The sequence below is a fragment of the Pan paniscus genome, chromosome 7 (assembly GCF_029289425.2).
Source record: "Pan paniscus chromosome 7, NHGRI_mPanPan1-v2.0_pri, whole genome shotgun sequence".
NCBI classification, from domain to species: domain Eukaryota; kingdom Metazoa; phylum Chordata; class Mammalia; order Primates; family Hominidae; genus Pan; species Pan paniscus.
In genome coordinates, this window is record NC_073256.2 from 49,676,715 (window position 1) to 49,695,593 (window position 18,879).

At 36.3% G+C, this 18,879-nt stretch overlaps 1 protein-coding gene across 3 annotated transcripts in view; it reads left to right on the top strand.

Annotated features, from left to right (window-relative positions):
* The window catches only part of WRN (WRN RecQ like helicase), a 151,650-nt gene that overhangs the window by 63,782 nt on the left and 68,989 nt on the right, over nucleotides 1-18,879 (top strand). For all 3 annotated transcript variants that reach the window (XM_003830758.5, XM_034965923.3, XM_034965924.3), the window contains 2 exons: nucleotides 3,493-3,599; nucleotides 14,273-14,457. In XM_003830758.5, the coding sequence (XP_003830806.3) occupies nucleotides 3,493-3,599; nucleotides 14,273-14,457 (292 nt within the window). The remainder of the gene's footprint in view (nucleotides 1-3,492; nucleotides 3,600-14,272; nucleotides 14,458-18,879) is intronic.

Consider the following 18,879-nt stretch of genomic DNA (forward strand, 5'->3'; position numbering starts at 1 on the left):
TGATTTAACAGGCCTGGGTTGGCACCTGGCATTGGTGGCTTCTCACAGGTGATTCTGATATAGAGCCCGGGTTGGAAACCACAGTACCTTTGATTAGTTGCCACTAGTGAGTATGATTTATTACAAAAACCAAAAACTTAGATAAGTCACAGTTTATTTCCTAGAACGTGTAAATATAGAATTAGTCAAAAGCTGATAGCACTTTTTTTGTACTTAAAAATATTTTAAGCCTCACTATAGTGAGACCTCGTCTCTACAAATAACTTTTTAAAAAATTGGCCGAGCCTGGTGGTGCATGCCCATAGTCCAAGCTACTTGGGAGGCTGAGGTAGGAGGATTGTTTGAGCCTGGGAGATGAAGGCTGCAGTGAGCCAAGATCATGCTACTGCACTCCATCCTGGGCAACAGAGCGAGACCATGCCTCAAAAAAAATTTTTTTTCTTCTTGGTGGTTAGGCTTAACTATCCAAGAATTGCAATCATGGCTTCTATTGCAAATGCCCCTATTTCCCACCTTCAGTTGGCCTAACCAAATTTAATTTTTCAATATCATATGATCTTTTTGTATAATTATGTATTCAAATAATTCCAGATAGGTTAGGTTTTCGAATTGCAACGTCTCATTTAATGGTTACTTTCATATAACTGTAGGAAAGCATTTGATAATTTTTCCAACAATGTAATGAAAACAAACTTGTATCTTTTTTAGTATGTGTTAAAACCAACAAAAGAATGAGGGCAGCAATTAACATTTCATTAAATATATTAGCAATGAGTACATTTATGAGCTCTTAAACTCCCTTATTGACATACTGTATTTTTTGCCTTTAATGGACAATGAATTTGATATATTTCCTAATAGGTTGTATGAAATTATTGTGAATATTTCACTTTGGATTAAGAATAACTACCCTATATATAAATTTCATGGTTGTATTGCAAAAGCTGGGGTCTATGTCCATAGTGGTTTGGGTACGTTTTTACTATTTGCTTTGTTTCTGTGATAGTGTTAAATGAATAATAAGCTTAAGTATTTAAGCAAATACTTAATACTTCTGACAAGTAGTTAGAACTATTTTTGTTTTTTTGTAATGGATGAGTTATGGACACTGCAATTATTAGAGCAGCGTACTTTGCTTATGATGGATGAAAATGTTCTCTGGTTGACTCAGTGTTGAATAAAAAGGGATACATGAAATAAAAATTATTTTTGAAATATTTTCCTTTGCCTTTTGTTGCGGGAAATTGTACAATGCTTGCAAAAATGAATATACGCAGGATGTTATTTGTACAGCAGTCTGACATTTAGCTAATCAGATTCCTCATTTTTAAGTAAATGTTAAATTACTTAAGTAGTCTGGATTTTTAACAGAAACAGCAAACATAGTTTTATAGGGAGGCTCCTTACCAACCAGACTTTTAACTTAAGTGGATGTTGGCAAAAGCTTGTCTAAACTGATTTCCAGGGATAAGGTTTAGCTCCATTAAAAGCTAGTTTGTCAAACCTGTAACTAAAGCTTTTAAAAAAAGGAAAGTTTTAAAAGAGACCATCATTCTGTTTTAACCTATTTAATTTAAAATCTGGGCTGAAGTAGGAGTATTGCTTGAACCCAGGAGTTCGAGACCAGCCTGGGCAACACAGTGAGACCCCATCTCTGAAAAAAAAAATGAGCTGAGCATGGTACCTGTTATAGTGCTAGTTATGAAAGAAAGAAAGAGAGAGAGAGAGAGAAGGAAGGAAGGGAGAGAGGAAGGAAGGGAGAAAGGAAGGAAGGGGCTGGGAGCGGTGGCTCACACCTGTAATCCCAGCACTTTGGGAGGCCGAGGCCCTGGATCATGAGGTCAGGAGATCGAGACCATCCTGGCAAACATGGTGAAACCCTGTCTCTACTAAAAATACAAAAAGAAAAAATTAGCCAGGCATGGTGGTGGGTGCTTGTAGTCCCAGCTACTGGGGAGGGTAAGGCAGGAGAATGGCATGAACCCGGGAGGCAGAGCTTGCAGTGAGCCGAGATTGCGCCACTGCACTTTAGCCTAAGAAAAGGAAGGAAGGAAGGAAGGAAGGAAAAATCAGTCACTCACTCAGGTTTAGTTTCAAAAGCCAAAACAGTGATAATATTGAATTTTTTCCAGCCACTCAGTAGTACCCAGAGAATTTTGATACAAATAACTGACTTTGCCCCCATGTTTAGTAGGTTTTTTTTTTGTTTTTTGTTTTTTTTTGTCTTTCTTTCTTCTCCACACTCTCTTAGGACTGTTGTAGCTTGTAATGTCAGTGAATTGTAATTGTTTATTTGCATGTCTGTCTCCTCTTTTAGAATTGTGAACTCCTCAGGTCATGGATTGTATTTTATTAGTCTTTTTATTCCTAGAAAAGTGTTTGGATAATAATAGATATTTATTAACCATAATAGGAGTAGTAGCATTTTTTTGTGTGTGTGCCAGGCCCTGTTTTAGCATTTTATGTGAATGATATGATTTAATTTTTAGAGCATCTAGAAAATGTTAGGTACCATTATTATCCACATTTTACTTGTGAGAGGACTGAGACTTGGAAAGCTTAAGTAACTTGCTTAAGGTAATACACATGGCAGATGGTGGAGCCAGGTTCTGCATCTGGGCAGTCTGACTTTAGAGCTTTTTAATCATCCTCCTCCTAGTGTCCGAACATTATTAATGCTCAGAGAAGTATCAAAGAATGATCATACTCATTGAGGGAAAAAGTTATTCTTAAGTATCAATTTGTTAATTGAGGACAAAAGCACTACTGTTACTACTGTGAAAAATCTGAAAACATTGTCACGGGTGATTTTACAATAAAATCCTTTTCTGACATGCATTACAACACACTATTGATTCCGTTTCAATGTTTGTGTCTGGTATGGGGGCAGAGTAGAGAGGCTACTACAGGAAAAAAGAACAAATAACATTTCTTCTTACTACTTTGTGCATCATGTGATTTAGCTCCTCCCATACCATTTTACATTAGAAAATGTGGCTGTCCTCCTGTGCTCTAGTACTGGCATTTCAGAGGACTCTTTGCAATATGATATGTGATCAATCATGGATGGCCATGCAGTTAATTTCAGTAGAAATTTGCTGACTCTTTTTATCTCTTTTAATAGCTAATGCATGAGATAAAATTGAAGGTATTACCAAGGAGAAATGCAGGTGGATAGTTTTGGAGGCAAAGTCACAGTAAGCAATTCATCTCTCCAAGGAATAGTGATGAAAGCTGAGATCCAATAAATGTCTTGTTTGGATTAATACATAAATATTTCCTTTTAAAATTCTTAAGCCTTTTATTCATATATCTCCCCTCTCCCTATTTCCAATAATGATTTTTGGTGTTAATATGATGATATTTATGCTTCTGTTCTTATAGGAACCAAATACTTTGATTTGGTTATTTATTCTCCTTTGGAGATGTAGATGAGTTTATTTTTTCCTTTCGAGCTTTATCTTTTCCTTTATGTGTTTTTCTTTTTTATAGGTATCACGCTCATTGCTGTGGATGAGGCTCACTGTATTTCTGAGTGGGGGCATGATTTTAGGAATTCATTCAGGAAGTTGGGCTCCCTGAAGACAGCACTGCCAATGGTAAGCTTTGCCAAGTCTGATGTCCCGAAATTACATTCTTAATAAGGAGAGCGTTCAGGATTGGGGAGTGGTAAAGAAGCTGAAGACTTCACTATAAAAGAGCAAATGGATAATGTAAAAAGAGAACTATTTTTTAAAAAATGCTAAAGTTGGTATATAATCTATCGAGGAATATAATAGAACAAGGCTTGACAAACCTTTTCTGAAAGGACCAGATAATAAATATTTCAAGCTTTATAGGCCACATGTAGTCTGTATCACATATTCCTCTCTCTGTTTTTTCTTTTAGTAACCCTTTAAAAATATAAAGAGTTACATTTTTCACTGGTGGGCCATAACAAAACAGGCTGTGGGCCATATTTGTCCGAATGTCTTCTCAGTGATCTTTCATCCATATGTCCTTTTACTCTAGGATGCTGTGAAATCCCGGTTACCCCTTCTTGTATCACATTGAAAACCTAAAGTTTGAATTATTCTATAGAAATTTTATTAAAGCTTTTGGTATTAGAATTTCCCTTTCTTCCCTAATTATAAAAAATAGCAAATTTTGGTCGGGCATGGTGGCTCACGCCTGTAATCCCAGCGCTTTGGGAGGCCGAGGTGGGTGGATCACCTGAGGTCAGGAGTTCGAGACCAGCCTGGTCAACATGGTGAAACCCTGTCTCTACTAAAAATACAACAATTAGCTGGGCGTGGTGGCAGGTGCCTGTAATCCCAGCTACTTGGGAGGCTGAGGCAGGGGAATTGCTTGAACTCGGGAGGTGGAGGTTGCAGTGAGCCGAGATTGTGCCATTCCACTCCAGCCTGGGCAACAAGAGCGAAACTCTGTCTCAAAAAAAAAAAAACAAAACAAAAAAACGAATTTTTACATGAATATTCTACATGATTGGCATATTTACATGAATGGTTTAAAAACCCACAATAATAGCAGTTCTATTTTTTATTTTGAAAATTGTAGATTCACAAGAAGTTGTAAAAAAAAAAAAAAAACCTATATAGAGGTCCTATGTACCTTTCATCCAGTTTCCTGAACAATAACATCTTGTGTGACTATAGTACAATATCAAAACTAGGAATATGACATTTGTACAGTATCTAGAGTTTATTCCTATTTCTCTAGTTTTGTAAGTACTCTTTTGTATGGCATGTGTATTGTTCTATACAGTTTAATCTCATGTACATTTGTGTAACTACCACTGCAGTCAGGATGCCAAATGTTCCCTTACCACAAAGCTCCCTGGAGCTGTTCTTCCCACCCCTAGCCCTAGCCACTGGCAACCACAAATCTGGTCTCTATCTCTAAAATATTATTTCAAGAATGTTATATACATGGAATCATGCAATTTGTCACCTTTTGGAATTAGTTTTTTTCACTCAACATAACTACCTTGAGATCTATCCAAGTTGTTTGTGGTCATGTGTTGCTTAACAACAGGGATATGTTCTGAGAAATGTGTTCTTAGGACATTTTGTGGTTGTCTGAACATGGACTTACACAAACCTACATGATAAAGCTTACTGCACACCTAGGCTATATGATAGAGCCTATTGCTCCTAGGCTGTAAACCTGTACAGATGTTACTGTAATGAATATTGCAGGCAATTGTAATACAATGGTAAGTATTTGTGTATCTAAACTTATCTAATGTAGAAAAGGCACAGTAAAAATACAGTATAAAAGATAAAAGATGGTATACCTGTATAGGGTGCTTCCTGTGAATGGAGCTTGTAGGACTGGAAGTTGCTCTGAGTGAGTGAGGGAGTGGCGAGTGAATGTAAAGGCCTAGGACATTACTGTACACTACTGTAGACTTTATACATATTGTACACTTAGGCTACACTAAATTTTTAAAATTTTCTTTAAAAGTTTTCTTTCTTCAATAATAAATTAATCTCAGTTTACTGTAACTTTAATTCATAAACCTAAAACATTTTTTGACTTTGGACTCTTGTAATAATTCTTAGATTAAAACATGAACACATTGTACAGCTGTACAAAAATTTTTTCTTCCTTGATTAATGCATTCCATAAGGCTTTATTTTAAAATTTTATTATTTTTATTTTTAAAACTTTTTTGTTAAAAACTAAAATACACACATATCAGACTAGACCTACACAGGGTCAGGATCATCAATGTTGCTGTCTTCCACCTCCACGTCTTATCCCACTGGAAGTTCTTTAGGGGCAGTAACACTCATGGAGCTGTCATCTGTGATAACAATGCCTTCTCCTAGATACCTCCTGAAGGACCTGCCTGAGGCTGTCTTACAGTTAACTTTAAAAAATGAATACATAGAAGGAGTATACTCTAAAATAATGGAAAAGGGTATAGGTAAATACGTAAACCAGTAACATACTTGTTTATTATTCATCAAGTTATATACTGTATATAATTGTATGTGCTATACTTTTTAATGCCTGGTAGTGCAGTAGGTTTATTGACAGCAGCATCACCACAAACGTGAGCAGTGCCTTGTGCTAAGACATTATGCTGGCTATGACATCACTTGGTGATAGGAATTTTTCAGCTCCATTATAATCTTATGGGACCACTGTTCCACATGTGCTCTGTCATTGACAGAAATGCCGTTAAGTATCACATGACTATTTTTCGGTAGTCTGTTCCTTTTTATTATTACAGAGTATTCCACAGTATGGTTGTACCACAGTTTAACTGATCACCTGTTGAAGAACTTTTGGGTTGTTTTCCAGTTTTTGACTATTATGAATAAAGATGCTATGAACATTTGTTCATATCTCAAAGGTTCTTTATTTTTTTTTCTTTATTTTTCTTTTTTTGAGACAGTCTGGTTCTGTCACCCTGGCTGGAATGCAGTGGCGCGATCTCGGCTCACTGCAAGCTCCGCCTCCTGGGTTCACGCCATTCTCCTGCCTCAGCCTCCCGAGTAGCTGAGACTACAGGCGCCCGCCACCGTGCCCGGCTAATTTTTTGTATTTTTAGTAGAGGCAGCGTTTCACCGTGTTAGCCAGGATGGTCTCGATCTCCTGACCTCGTGATCCACCTGCCTCGGCCTCCCAAAGTGCTGGGATTACAGGCGTGAGCCACTGCACCTGGCCTTCAGAGATTCTTTAATGGGTGAATGGTTAAACAACCTGAAAATGTAAAAGTTTTCATTTCTCTGGGATAAATGTCCAGGAGTGTATTTTTAGTTTTTAATGAATTGTCAACCTGTTTTCCAAAGTGGCTGTAGCATTCTACATTCCTGTCAGCAGTGTGTGAATGATCTAGTTATCCTTGCCACCGTTTGTTGTTGCAACTGTTTTTTATTTTAGCCATTTCGATAGGTGTCGAGTGGTATCTCACTTTTAATTTGCATTTCTCTCATGGCTAATGATGGTGAACGTCTTTTCATATACTAATTTGCCTCTGGTGAAATTTCTTACATAATTGGAGTGCTTGGTTTTTTCTGTTGAGTTTTAAGAGTTTAAAAAATACATTGTAGATATGAGTCCTTGGTCAGATACGTGGTTTCAAATATTTCTTCCACTTTGTAGCTTGTCTTTTCATTCTTTTTACCATGTCTTTCACAGAGTAAATATTTAACATTTTAGTGAAATCCAGTTTATCATTTTTTCTTTTATGGATTGTGCTCTTCACCTAGCCCTAGATCCTGAAGATTTTCTCCTGTGGTTCTTTCCTAAAATTGTTACAGTTTTATGTTTTAAGTCTGTGATCCATTTTGAGTTAAATTTTGTATAAGGTGTGAGGTTTAAGTCAAGGTTCATTGTTTTCCCAATAGATTAAATTGCAGCAGATCCTTTGTTGAATAGGCTGTCCTTCCCCTGTTAAATTGTGTTTGCCCCTTTGTTGAAAGTCATGTGGGTGTATTTGTGTGGGTCTATTTCTGGGTTCTCTAGCCTGTTATATTAATTTTGAACAAATAAAGTTGGCTTATGTTTAAGTTTTCTTGGTAGTAGCGAGGCAATGGTGCCTTCTGAGCCCAGGATTTCACAGTTTTGTGAGTAAACTGTGTTAGAAATTGTTTGTTATTCTTTTGGTAGGTTGTCTAGTTCAATTTCATTGCTCATTAATCTTGCTTATAGATAGCAAATTGAGAGGCATCTCAAATATAGTATCTTTTGTTAGCTTATCTCACAGAGTTTGGTTGGAGCAGATATTAAAACAGAACAAACCAAAAATAAATTAAATATACTAGTTAGCAAGTTTATATTGAGGGAAAATCAAACCATGTGAATTGAGCTCCAATGATGTGGCTGGCCTTGGGTCAGATTTTAGTATCATGGTTCAACAAGGTAGCTATTAAAATCTTCATACTTTTTCTTGAAATAATTCTTTAGTAGTCACATAGGACAGCACACACTCATGGATTTCTTCTTTCCTTACTGTCTCTTTATTCTCAGCCTCCTGTTCCTTCTCATCTCCCTGACCTTTTAATGTTGGCCTTCCAGAAACTTTAGTCTTTGGACCTACCTTTGCACTCATTTTCTTGGTCATTTCACCCAACATACAGTTTTATGTTATTTTATTTTTTTATTTTTGAGATGGAGTTTCACTCTTGTTGCCCAGGCTGGAGTGCAATGGCGTGAACTCACCTCACTGCAACCTCTGCCTCCCGGATTCAAGTGATTCTTCTGCTCAGCCTCCCCAGTAGTTAGGATTATAGGCACGTGCCACCATGCCTAGCTAATTTTTGTATTTTTAGTAGAGATGGGGTTTCACCATATTGGCCAGGCTGGTCTCGAACTCCTGACCTCAGGTGATCCACCTGCCTTGGCTTGCCAAAGTGCTGAGATTACAGATGTGAGCCACCACGTCCAGCCTACAGTTTTAAATATCAAGTCTATACTGAGGGCTCCCAAATTTTTATCTCCATCATAGACTGATATCAGCAGTATATGAGTGATTCAGTTGTTTTTGCCTCTTTGCCAGCATTTGGTGTTGTCACTATTAGTTCATTTTAGCCATTTAATAGAATATATGTACATATATATGTGTGTACACACAGGCACACATCTATATAACTACTCAACATGCCTCTGGTGAGATGACCAACAGGTATCTCAAACTTAACCTCTTCCTAACTGACTTCTGCATAGCACTCCAGATCTGCTCTTTCCTCACTCTCCTCCATCTTGTTTAACAGCAGCTCCATTGGCCAAAATTTTGGAATTTTCCTCAATCTTTTCTCTTTTTCTTACACTCCACTGTTTATTTAAACAGTAAGGAAATCTCGTGAGGTCTTCAGAATATATGCAGAATTAAATCACTTCTCTCTTGATCCCTGCCATTCCCCAGGTACAGGCCACCATCTCCTTAGGGCCTCCTGCTTTCACTCTTCCCATCCCTCATTCTGTTTCAACACAGCGTCCAGAGTGATACTTTAAAAATGAAGTCTGATAGATCATATCTTTGGCTCAGAACCATCTAGTAGCATGCCATTTCATTCTAAATAAAGGCAAAAGTCCTTATGATGAGTTACCGATCCTCATGTGATCTGGCCTTCCATTTTCCCTCTGATCTCATTCTCTACTGGTCTCCTCATTCACCGGATGCAGCCACACCACCCTCCTTGTTTTTCTTCGGACATTCCAGGCATGCTTCAGTGCCTGGGCTTTGCGCCTGCTGCTTCCTCTCCCTGAATACGTTTCCCCCACATTGTCTATAGGATGTTCTCCCCTACTTCTCTCAGATCTCTTGGATTTAGGCCTCCTGGGCCACCATATTTGAAATATCAGATTAGTTCCCCCTCCCCCATCATTCAGCATTCCTCGTAAATCTTTGCTGTTTTAAAAATAGCACTATCACTGTCTAACTTACTGTGTTATATTTTGTTAATTTTCTGTGAGTTCTTCTTCACTAGAATATTCTTTGTAGGGAGGAGTTTTTGATTGTTTGGTTTATAAAATCTGGAACAATACCTGGCTTATAGGAGGTGCTCAATTTATAATGGGGTGAATGAATGAATGAATTATGATGAGAAAGCTGAGAATCAGTAAAGTGACTTTCCAAAACAGGTAGTGGGCAGTATAGAGTTGGGCCATAAATAGCTACACCATACAACATCCTGCTAGTTTCTAAAGCAAATGATTTGAAAGAGGCATAAAACATAATTTCTGCCCTCAGGTAGCTCATAGTTCAGTAAAGGAGTTTAGATTCATACCTATAACAGTAGAAGTAATAGCACCAAATGAAATATGGTATTATGAAGTGGTGCAAATAATATAAAAGGATGAACAGTGTTAGTAGTACATGTTTAGAAGGGATTTCTATGGTGAAAGTCACTAGGCACAGTGCACCTGGAGGACCGATTTCCATTAATTTAGAATGGTTTAAAGTAAGCTTTTGGAAACTAGGAAGATTACTTTCTGTAATCCTTTCCTAGGCCTTTGATTCTAGAAGGATTGTGTTAAAGGAGTTTTAAATATTTTATACAGTTCTTAAACATTGTTAAGCTTGAATTAAATCTTTTATTATGTCTGGCCATGGACGTCATTGGATCATTTTCATTTCTTGGGAGGATTAATAAAGCACATTCCTTCTGTTGGGCCTCCAGTGCGGGGAGGGTGTTGGCCGAGCAGTGGCTGAGAAAACGTTTTTCCCCTGGTGTTTTCAAGAACCCTCTTTATTAGCTAAGTGGTGAGACATGCCACCTGGTGGTTATAGTAGTATCATTTTTCTCACTGTTCTTGGTGCTTTTCTTCTCCTTCTGATTCCAGTTATACTAGGACAACTGCTATAAACCTGGAATGTTTCACACTATATTATTTCAGTAATTTCAAAAACAGCAGAAATCACTAAGCTGTTTGGCACAAAGATTCCTATTTGGAAAGAATCAGACAAAGTGAGTGTTGAGAAAGAACAGCCAGGCAGAAAGCTTTGCATCAGTCTTAAAGTTCTTTACATTTCAAGTAAGAGGAACTGTGAAATCCATAAGACATGTGGGGTTTTTCTATTACTTTCTCCCCAGTATCTATTACAAAGATCAGCACATAGTAGGTACTTAGTAACTATTTAGAATGAGTGCATGAATGAATGAAGTATGTGTGATGTTATGGAGTACAAAGTTAGAATTAGCAACATGACCTGAATTTAGAAGCAGGTGGGATACTTATACTTTTCTCAATCTGTGGGCACCACACCATTGAAGTATATGTCTAAGATTAATTTATATTTGGTTGTTTGATTTAGCAAAACTTGCTGCCTGTTAAAAAAGAAATTAAGACCTGTCAACTTAAAGAATACATTTTGTGAGTTAAGAACTAAATGACAGGATAATTTATTACCCAAAGCAGTTTGCTTCTGAAAATTAAAGAGTTCAAGCTATTAATAATTATGCTGTGACTGCAGGCATAAACTGGGAATGTCCCGGCAAATGAGGATGTATTGTCATCTTTCTCAGCCTGCCTGTGTGTTGTTTTTAAGCTTCACTCTAGTTTATATATTTTAAATGTCATAAAATACCACATACTTAATAAGAGAAAAGGTTCTATTCGTTGCTGAAGTGGAAGTTTATCATTAATTTTTATTTATTTATTTATTTTTCCAGTTTTGGAATTCTTTATTACTTTGAACCCAAGAGACACTGATAACTAGCACAATCCAGTGAAACAGAGGAAGCAGCAGCTTAAACAAAGGAAATACATTTAAGATTATAAGTCTGGTTATAAGCTTAAAAAGTGACCCAGAAAGGGATATCATTGCTAAAAAAAAAAAAAAATCCCCTTGTGACCTGGATACATTTTGCAAAGCCACAGGTTTGCAGTGTTACACAAGGGCCAAAGGAGGCCATGAGTTGTCTTTGGTTGTGGGGCCGGAGGGTAACTGTTCATGAAAATAGTGAGTGTCTGAAGATTAAGAAAATCATGCTGCAGCAGAGGAGAAGGGAGAGGAAGGCAGGAAGGGAAAGGAGATGCCTGAGGGTCAAAAGCTGAGCCCAAGCCTAAGCCCAAGCTCAAGCTCAAGCCCCAGCATGGCACAATTTTGTGAATTAACTCAGGCTGAGTCGCCTCCAGTCTTTGGAATGTCATCTTATACAGGTACTGCTGAGGCAGAGGGCAGTAATTGGTGCTTTGGGATAGGAGAAGGGGCAGTTGCTGACATACAAAATTAATAGTCAGCATCCCAAGTTCCTCAAATGCAGCCAAAATACATGTGTTCAGGCCTTTCGGCAGTACCGCCCCCAGAACTACCAGCTGTAGTGTGGTCCATTCCCAGACAGCAGCATGCAAGAATAAGTTTACAATACACTCAGCCCTTGTGGCTTAAGATCAGGGGCTCAGAGGCTGTGACAACTCATGATGCTGAAAATGTATCCAATGAAAACGAAGTACTAGCTCGTTTAGTAGTAACGAAGTACTATTAATTTTTAATATAGTCTGTTACTTTATTTTCTAATTGTAGAAGCAACATTCTTAGCTATATCTTTCTAGAATGTTGAGGCAAAAGAGTAAATTTATAGTGATTTTCACTGTTACCAGATTGCTGGAATAGGGAATTTCTGGTAGCAAGATGGGAATTTTTAAGTTGGAAGGGTCTAACAAATCATATAGCCGTCTCCATCTCATTTTTTTTGCTGAAAAAACTGAGCCCTTGCAAATGTCAGTTGCAAATCTGGGAGTAGTACTCATGTCTCTGAAGTTGTTATATAGAATTCTTTTTATTTATTTTAATAACAGTATTTATAATACTTGAAACTTTTTGAGTGCTTACTATATTTTATTTCATGCATTATGTTCAGCACTTTACATGTTTTATCTCACTTGATATTCACAACTTTATGAGATTGGCACTGTTATTGTAGCCATTTTATAGATGAGGAAACTGAAGCGTAGAGAGTTAAATAAAGAGCTCAAAATCTCACATCTAGTAAGTGGCAAAAACAGGATTTCAGCTCAAGCAATCTGATTCCAAAACAGGCTTTTCCCACTGTGCTGCCATTCTTTTGCCTGGTTTTTCTGTTAACTTCTTAAATATATGTCATGTTTCATGCTTACTTCCTCATTTTCATAAATATATTACCTGCTCACTTATACATTATATTGCTTAGAAACAAACCCAACCCTGTTTTCTTATGGACTGTATCCTGAAAATCACTTTTTTAAATATGTGGTTAAACAAGTATTTTATTAGTGCATTTATATAAATTATTTAACCAGAACACTTAACCGGTGAAAGTGCTTTACTGTGAGAGTGAGAATGTGCATGTTCTAAGAACCTCTAATTTTTAAACCTCCCTTATTCTCAGCCTTATATTTGTTAAAACCTGTGTGTTAACACAGATGCACCCATGTTAGGGGTTAATTAGAGAAACCAACCTCTTTATAGATTAGCTTGTTCATCTTTAAGTTGCTACGCAGGCACTGTAAATTCAGAGAACAATCTGATTGTAAGCCACAAATCAATGAAATTAATTTTGGGGTTGCCTTTTAAAATAGTGTCACAAAATTTAAGGATAAAGAATGCAAAAATGATGCCAATTATCTCGTCACATTAGTTTTAATTTAATTTTTTAAATTTGAAAAAACCTACTCTTAAACTTAATTGATTTTTTTTAAATATGAGTTTGGAGATAATTTTTAATTCAGTAAGGTCATAGTGATTGAAAAAGTAGTTTATAATTTTTAATAAATTTATCTTGTTTTAATTTTGAGTCATATTCTAGAAGTGCTTCTTTGCAAATTGGTAAATTGCACATACATTTCCACTTATATACAAGATAATTGCTATGGTTGGTTTGTATAATAGATGCAGTGCATCTGAAGAGCTATTTTATGAGAATATTGTTTCCTGTATCTGTCACGAGCTAAAAAGAATATTTTTAAGAAAGTTATATTCTTGGTGATAGAACAGCTGATAATTTAGGAACAACTGTAAGACAGTCCACTTTTTCTGATTATGAAATAATACCATAGTTAAGTGTAATTTCCTATAATAAAATAAAAACACGAGATCTAGTTTTAGGGGAGGCATGTTGTTACCATACCTTAGAATTTCTGGAAGATGACATATTCATGCTTTTCCTGATAACTGCTGAGTCTCCTGCTCTGTCTGCCAATCCAGTGAAGAAGTCTTTGCTAGCAATCAATTAATAATATGTTTCATTTATACATATTTCCTATATATAGTATGTTATTGATTATCTCAGTACCACTGAAGAGAGGTTATCTGGGTCATTGGAGCTTTGCTTCTAGATTTGTGAAGCCATAAACCTATATATTTAAAATAGGAGGCCAAAAAAAAAAAAAAAGACCATTGCTTTATATAGTTAGATTTTCAGTGAATTGAGAGTTTATCATTTGTAATTATACATTAATCAAATATAAGGCATAATATACCCCCCAGCTTATATCAGCACCATTTTAAATGTAATGTTAAAAAATAATAAATGGAGAAGTAGATAGCTAACAAGTAGGCTTAATTTAATAAGACAAAGTAAATGGCATTTGGAAACCTCATGGATTTAATGTTTTATTTAAATGATTTCTGATTTTTAAAAAGTAAATATTGTATCCAGAAGGCTGAGAAACAAGTTAGTAGGGAGATTTTTTCTTTGCAAAAAAATCTTACAGTTGTGTCTTTAACATTGTACCACAAACTGTTGTCCTACCAGTCTCTTTGTAAGAAAGCTATAGACATGTTGGGAATGAATGAGCTCTTTCCTTTTTAAAATATCAGTTTTACATCATTCAGGTTCCAATCGTTGCACTTACTGCTACTGCAAGTTCCTCAATCCGGGAAGACATTGTACGTTGCTTAAATCTGAGAAATCCTCAGATCACCTGTACTGGTTTTGATCGACCAAACCTGTATTTAGAAGTTAGGCGAAAAACAGGGAATATCCTTCAGGATCTGCAGCCATTTCTTGTCAAAACAAGGTAAGGATTTAATGGTTGATGAATTTTGGTAATGATTTCCTTTTTTTTTTTTTTTAACAACTTATGTATTTTATGTTATTTACGATTTCCTTCTAATGCATATTTAACATATTTCAAATTCCACCTAGTTTTGGTTCAAGTCAAGCATGATGTTATATAATCAATTCAGTGATTGAGACTAGTGTATTTTTAAAAGCAGAAACCAATTCTCCTAATATTTTAATACCCCATTCTGTTGCTTAAACAGGGCATATACTATTTATTTTTATTTTTTAAAATTTTACTTATTTATTTATAGAGACAGGGTCTCTCTGTCATCCAGGCTGGAGTGCAGTGGTGTGATCACAACCCACTGCAGCCTCAAACTCCTGGGTTCAAGCGGTCCTGCCTCAGTCTCCCAAGTAGCTGTAACTACAGTCTTGCACCACCATGCCTGGCTAGGACATATACTTTTAATGATTGATAAGTAAACAAGCAAACATAAAATGACTCTTTCATCTGAATTCTGTCTAGTTTACTAATTACATGACTTCAGTCTTAAGGAGCTTAGAAAAAGGTCATCTTACAAACACAGTGGAGCCTGTATTGTGTTCCAAGGACTATTGTAGGCGCTTTCTATATAAAATGATCTAATTTAATCCCTATAACTGCTCAGTAAGTTACGTATTATTTTCATTGTTGAGGAAACTGGCATTAGTACTTTTTTCTGTTTATTTTGTTTAAAGGCATTTTAAATATATATGTTAAGAAGTTTTCAAAAGCCTTTATTTTACTTTTTATAAGCCTTTATTTTACTATTTGAGACAGGGTCTTGCTCTGTCACCCAGGCTGGAGTGCAGTGGCGCAATCCCGGCTCACTACAACTTCCACCTCCTGGGTTCAAGCTATTCTCCTGCCTCAGTCTCCCAAGTAGCTGAAATTACAGGTGTGCGCCACCATGCCAGGCTAATTTTTGTATTTTTTAGTGGAGACAGGGTTTCACCATGGTGGCCAGGCTGATCTCGAACTCCTGACCTCAAGTGATCCACCTGTGTTGGCCTCCCAAAGTGCTGGAATTACAGGTGTTGGCCACTGCGCCTGGCCAGTTTATAATTTTAAACATTAAAATAAATGCTTCTTGTCCAATCATGGTGTCTCGCACCCATAATGCCAGCACTTTGGGAGGCACACGTTGGAGAATCACTTGAGGCCAGGAGTTCGAGACCAGCCTGGGCAACATGGTGAATCCCTGTCTCTACAAAAAATACAAAAATTAGCTGGGCATGGTGGTGCATGCCTGTAGTCCCAGCTATTTGGGAGGCTGAGGTGGGAGGATCATTTGAGCCCAGGATGTTGGGGCTGCAGTGAGCTGAGATCACACCACTGTACTCCAGGCTGGATGACAGAGCAAGGCCCCATTTCAAAAAAAAAAAAAAGCTTCTACCAATACAAACACAAAACAAGCATAGACAAATAGAGTTTAAAGAACATCATTGGTGTTTTCCTCTAAAGGGAATATTGATGCTAGGCCAAGAAAATCCTGGAGTTATTCTTGAGGACCTTAAGGAATAATTGAAATGTAGGATTTGCTCCTGGCTTTCTTGTCCTATATTCAGAATAAAACAAGAATGGATCGAATATATTCTGAGTGTTCTGGCCATTCTAGTGCTCTCTGAAGTGAGTACTCACTGTGTTTCACTTCCCTTTCATCCTAAAGAGGAAAAGTTCTTTTGAAGAAGGCTGTTTGTCCTAGGTTAGAGTCTCCACAGTCAGATCATTATCTCCTCCTAATCTTCGATCCTGTTCAGTCTCTATGGCACTTTCCCTTATAATAACACTCTCTATGGCACTTTCCCTTATAATAACACTCTCCTTTTTAAAGCAGTTTGCCTTTTTTGTGTGTAATATTGTTCTCCTGGTTTTCTGACGTCCTGGTCCTCTTATAATATCCTATGCAAATGTTTCTTTCTGTTTTTCATGTTGACTCTGCTAATTGAGGTCTTTGTTACTTTTTAGCCGAGACTATTATAATTTCCCCAACAGATATCCCCTCTCCCCAGTGCCCCTTGTTGCTTTCTATGCAGTTTACACATTATTGTCTGCAAACACATCCTTAAGTCTGGAATACTGTTCTGGAACTCCTTATTAGGAAATAAAGACCAGACTCAGTGTAACATTCAACAGTATTGAAGATCTAGGTATTTAATATGAATTTTTTTTTTTAAGGAGATCAAGAAAGATTTTTGTACCCATTTTTAATCCTCCAAGAAGACTTAGGATAGCAGGAAACCATTGAGAGTCAGAATGCTTTCTACAGATCTTAGGTGAACAGAAACTTTCCTCTTCATGAGCAGTGAGGTAGAGGGTAATTAAGGCTTCAGAGCATTGCCCGTTATTTCCATCTTCTTCCCTTCCTTTAATTCTGCTAAATTCCTTTAATTTGTTTATCAGTATTCACGTATTTTTATCCATTGAGCTGTGTTTCTTAAACTAACCCTATTTTGTTAAAGTCTTAATTATAATATATTCATAGTACATTTAAGTGAGATAGATGAGTCTCTCATATAATTTAGTGGTTAGATTAGATTAGAATTTTCTCCCCTCAGAAAATTAAGAGGAAATAAAAGTCTGTAGCAAATCACTTGGCAAAATAATGGCTCCTTTTGTAATAGGAATTTTTACTCTTTTGATTTATCTGTTACGTAAGTTCAAATTTTTACATATCTTCCACCTTTTTTAAAAAAGAGTGATATATAGTCAATATCAATTTGAACAACACTGTTGCATATAAATTGAAAAGGACTCCAATTTTCTAATTCCATACCTCAGTTGTGATCACTGTTGGTATTTTGGCATTTAGTTATGTAGACTTCCTTTCTCTGACTCTACTACTGTGCAGATATATAGTTGCAGTTTTTTGTTGTTGTTAAGTTGATACAGAAATAGTTGCATACTATATCCATTATTTATGCAAATTTTTTTCATTTAAAGTATCTTTGCTATCTTTCCTATCTTTCCATATATTGCATTTTCTTAAATTAGAGCCTTAATATATAGGATATTACAATATCTAGGTTTTGTTGAGTAGTTTTTTCTTCTTTGAAAACATGTTTTTAAAGTAAGATTTTTTTTTTTTTTGACATGGAGTCTTGCTCTGTCGCCCAGGCTGTAATGCAGTGGCGGGATCTTGGCTCGTTGCAGCCTCTGCCTCCTGGGTTCCAGCGATTCTCCTGCCTCAGCCTCCTGGGTAGCTGGGATTACAGGCGCATGCCACCATGCCCTGCTAATTTTTGTAGTTTTAGTAGAGACGAGGTTTCACCATGTTGGCCAGGCTGCTCTCGAACTCCTGACGTCAGGTGATCCGCCCGCCTTGGCATCCCAAAGTGCTGGGATTACAGGCGTGAGCCACTGTGCCGGCCTTAAAATAAGATTTTTATACACTAAAAGAAAACTTACATTTTTCACTCCATTAAGTAGTTCACTGTGAATTTTTGATATTGAAGCCCATTTGGTTGCTGTCAAAAATAGATTTGAACAGATTATTCAGTATGACTCTTGTAGTGAAATTATTGCCTTGTTCCCTCTGCTTAAGTTTTCAGTGGCTTTTGCCATAGTCCTTAAAGGTTTTATAATTTTTTTAATGTTTAATTTTTAAATGTTTGCTTAATATTTCATAGTATGAGTGTAGATAATGATGAACATTTAGATGACTTTTTACTATTATAATGTTCCAGTGAATATTTGTTTACATTTATCTTTTGGCCAATAAGCAAATATTTTTGTAAATTAGAATCCTAAAATTGAAATTGGATCAAAAGTTATATGCACTTGAAATTGATTAACTTTTCCTAAATCTAAAATAGTATAGTCTTTTTTATATTGTCAGCATAAATGAATGCACTTATGTAAATGAATATTTTTAGGCGTTAAGTAAAATATTCTATGGAAATTGAACATTTAAGTTGTTTATACTTCTATGGAAATCGTTTACGCTTTTAATAAAGAAGCACAAGTTTCTACAAAATACATTCTAATAGATGTTTCTATAACATTCAGTCTCAAGATTACTAGTAAATACTTCTTTGAACTGTAAAAGCAATCTTTCAATATTATAAGAAAGCTCTTGCTTTAGTAAACATTTAGAAACTCAGCTTTATTATCATAAGCAAGAATAAGAACAGTGTAACAAGTTTTATGCACACTCCTTTGTAAACCCTCACCAGACTAATTGTTAATCTGATGCCTTGCATTCCCCAAAGTATTTGTATCTGTCGTTTATAAGTTTTTATCAAGGTTTCAGCTAAAACAAATAAATTTGTTTCTGGTTTTAGCTTTAATTTGAACTGAAACAGTCAAAACTGAGTTTTGGGGACTTCACACAATTCATTTGGACATTTGATTCTCCATAATGTTTTAAATTTTCATGCACTTAAATATATCATT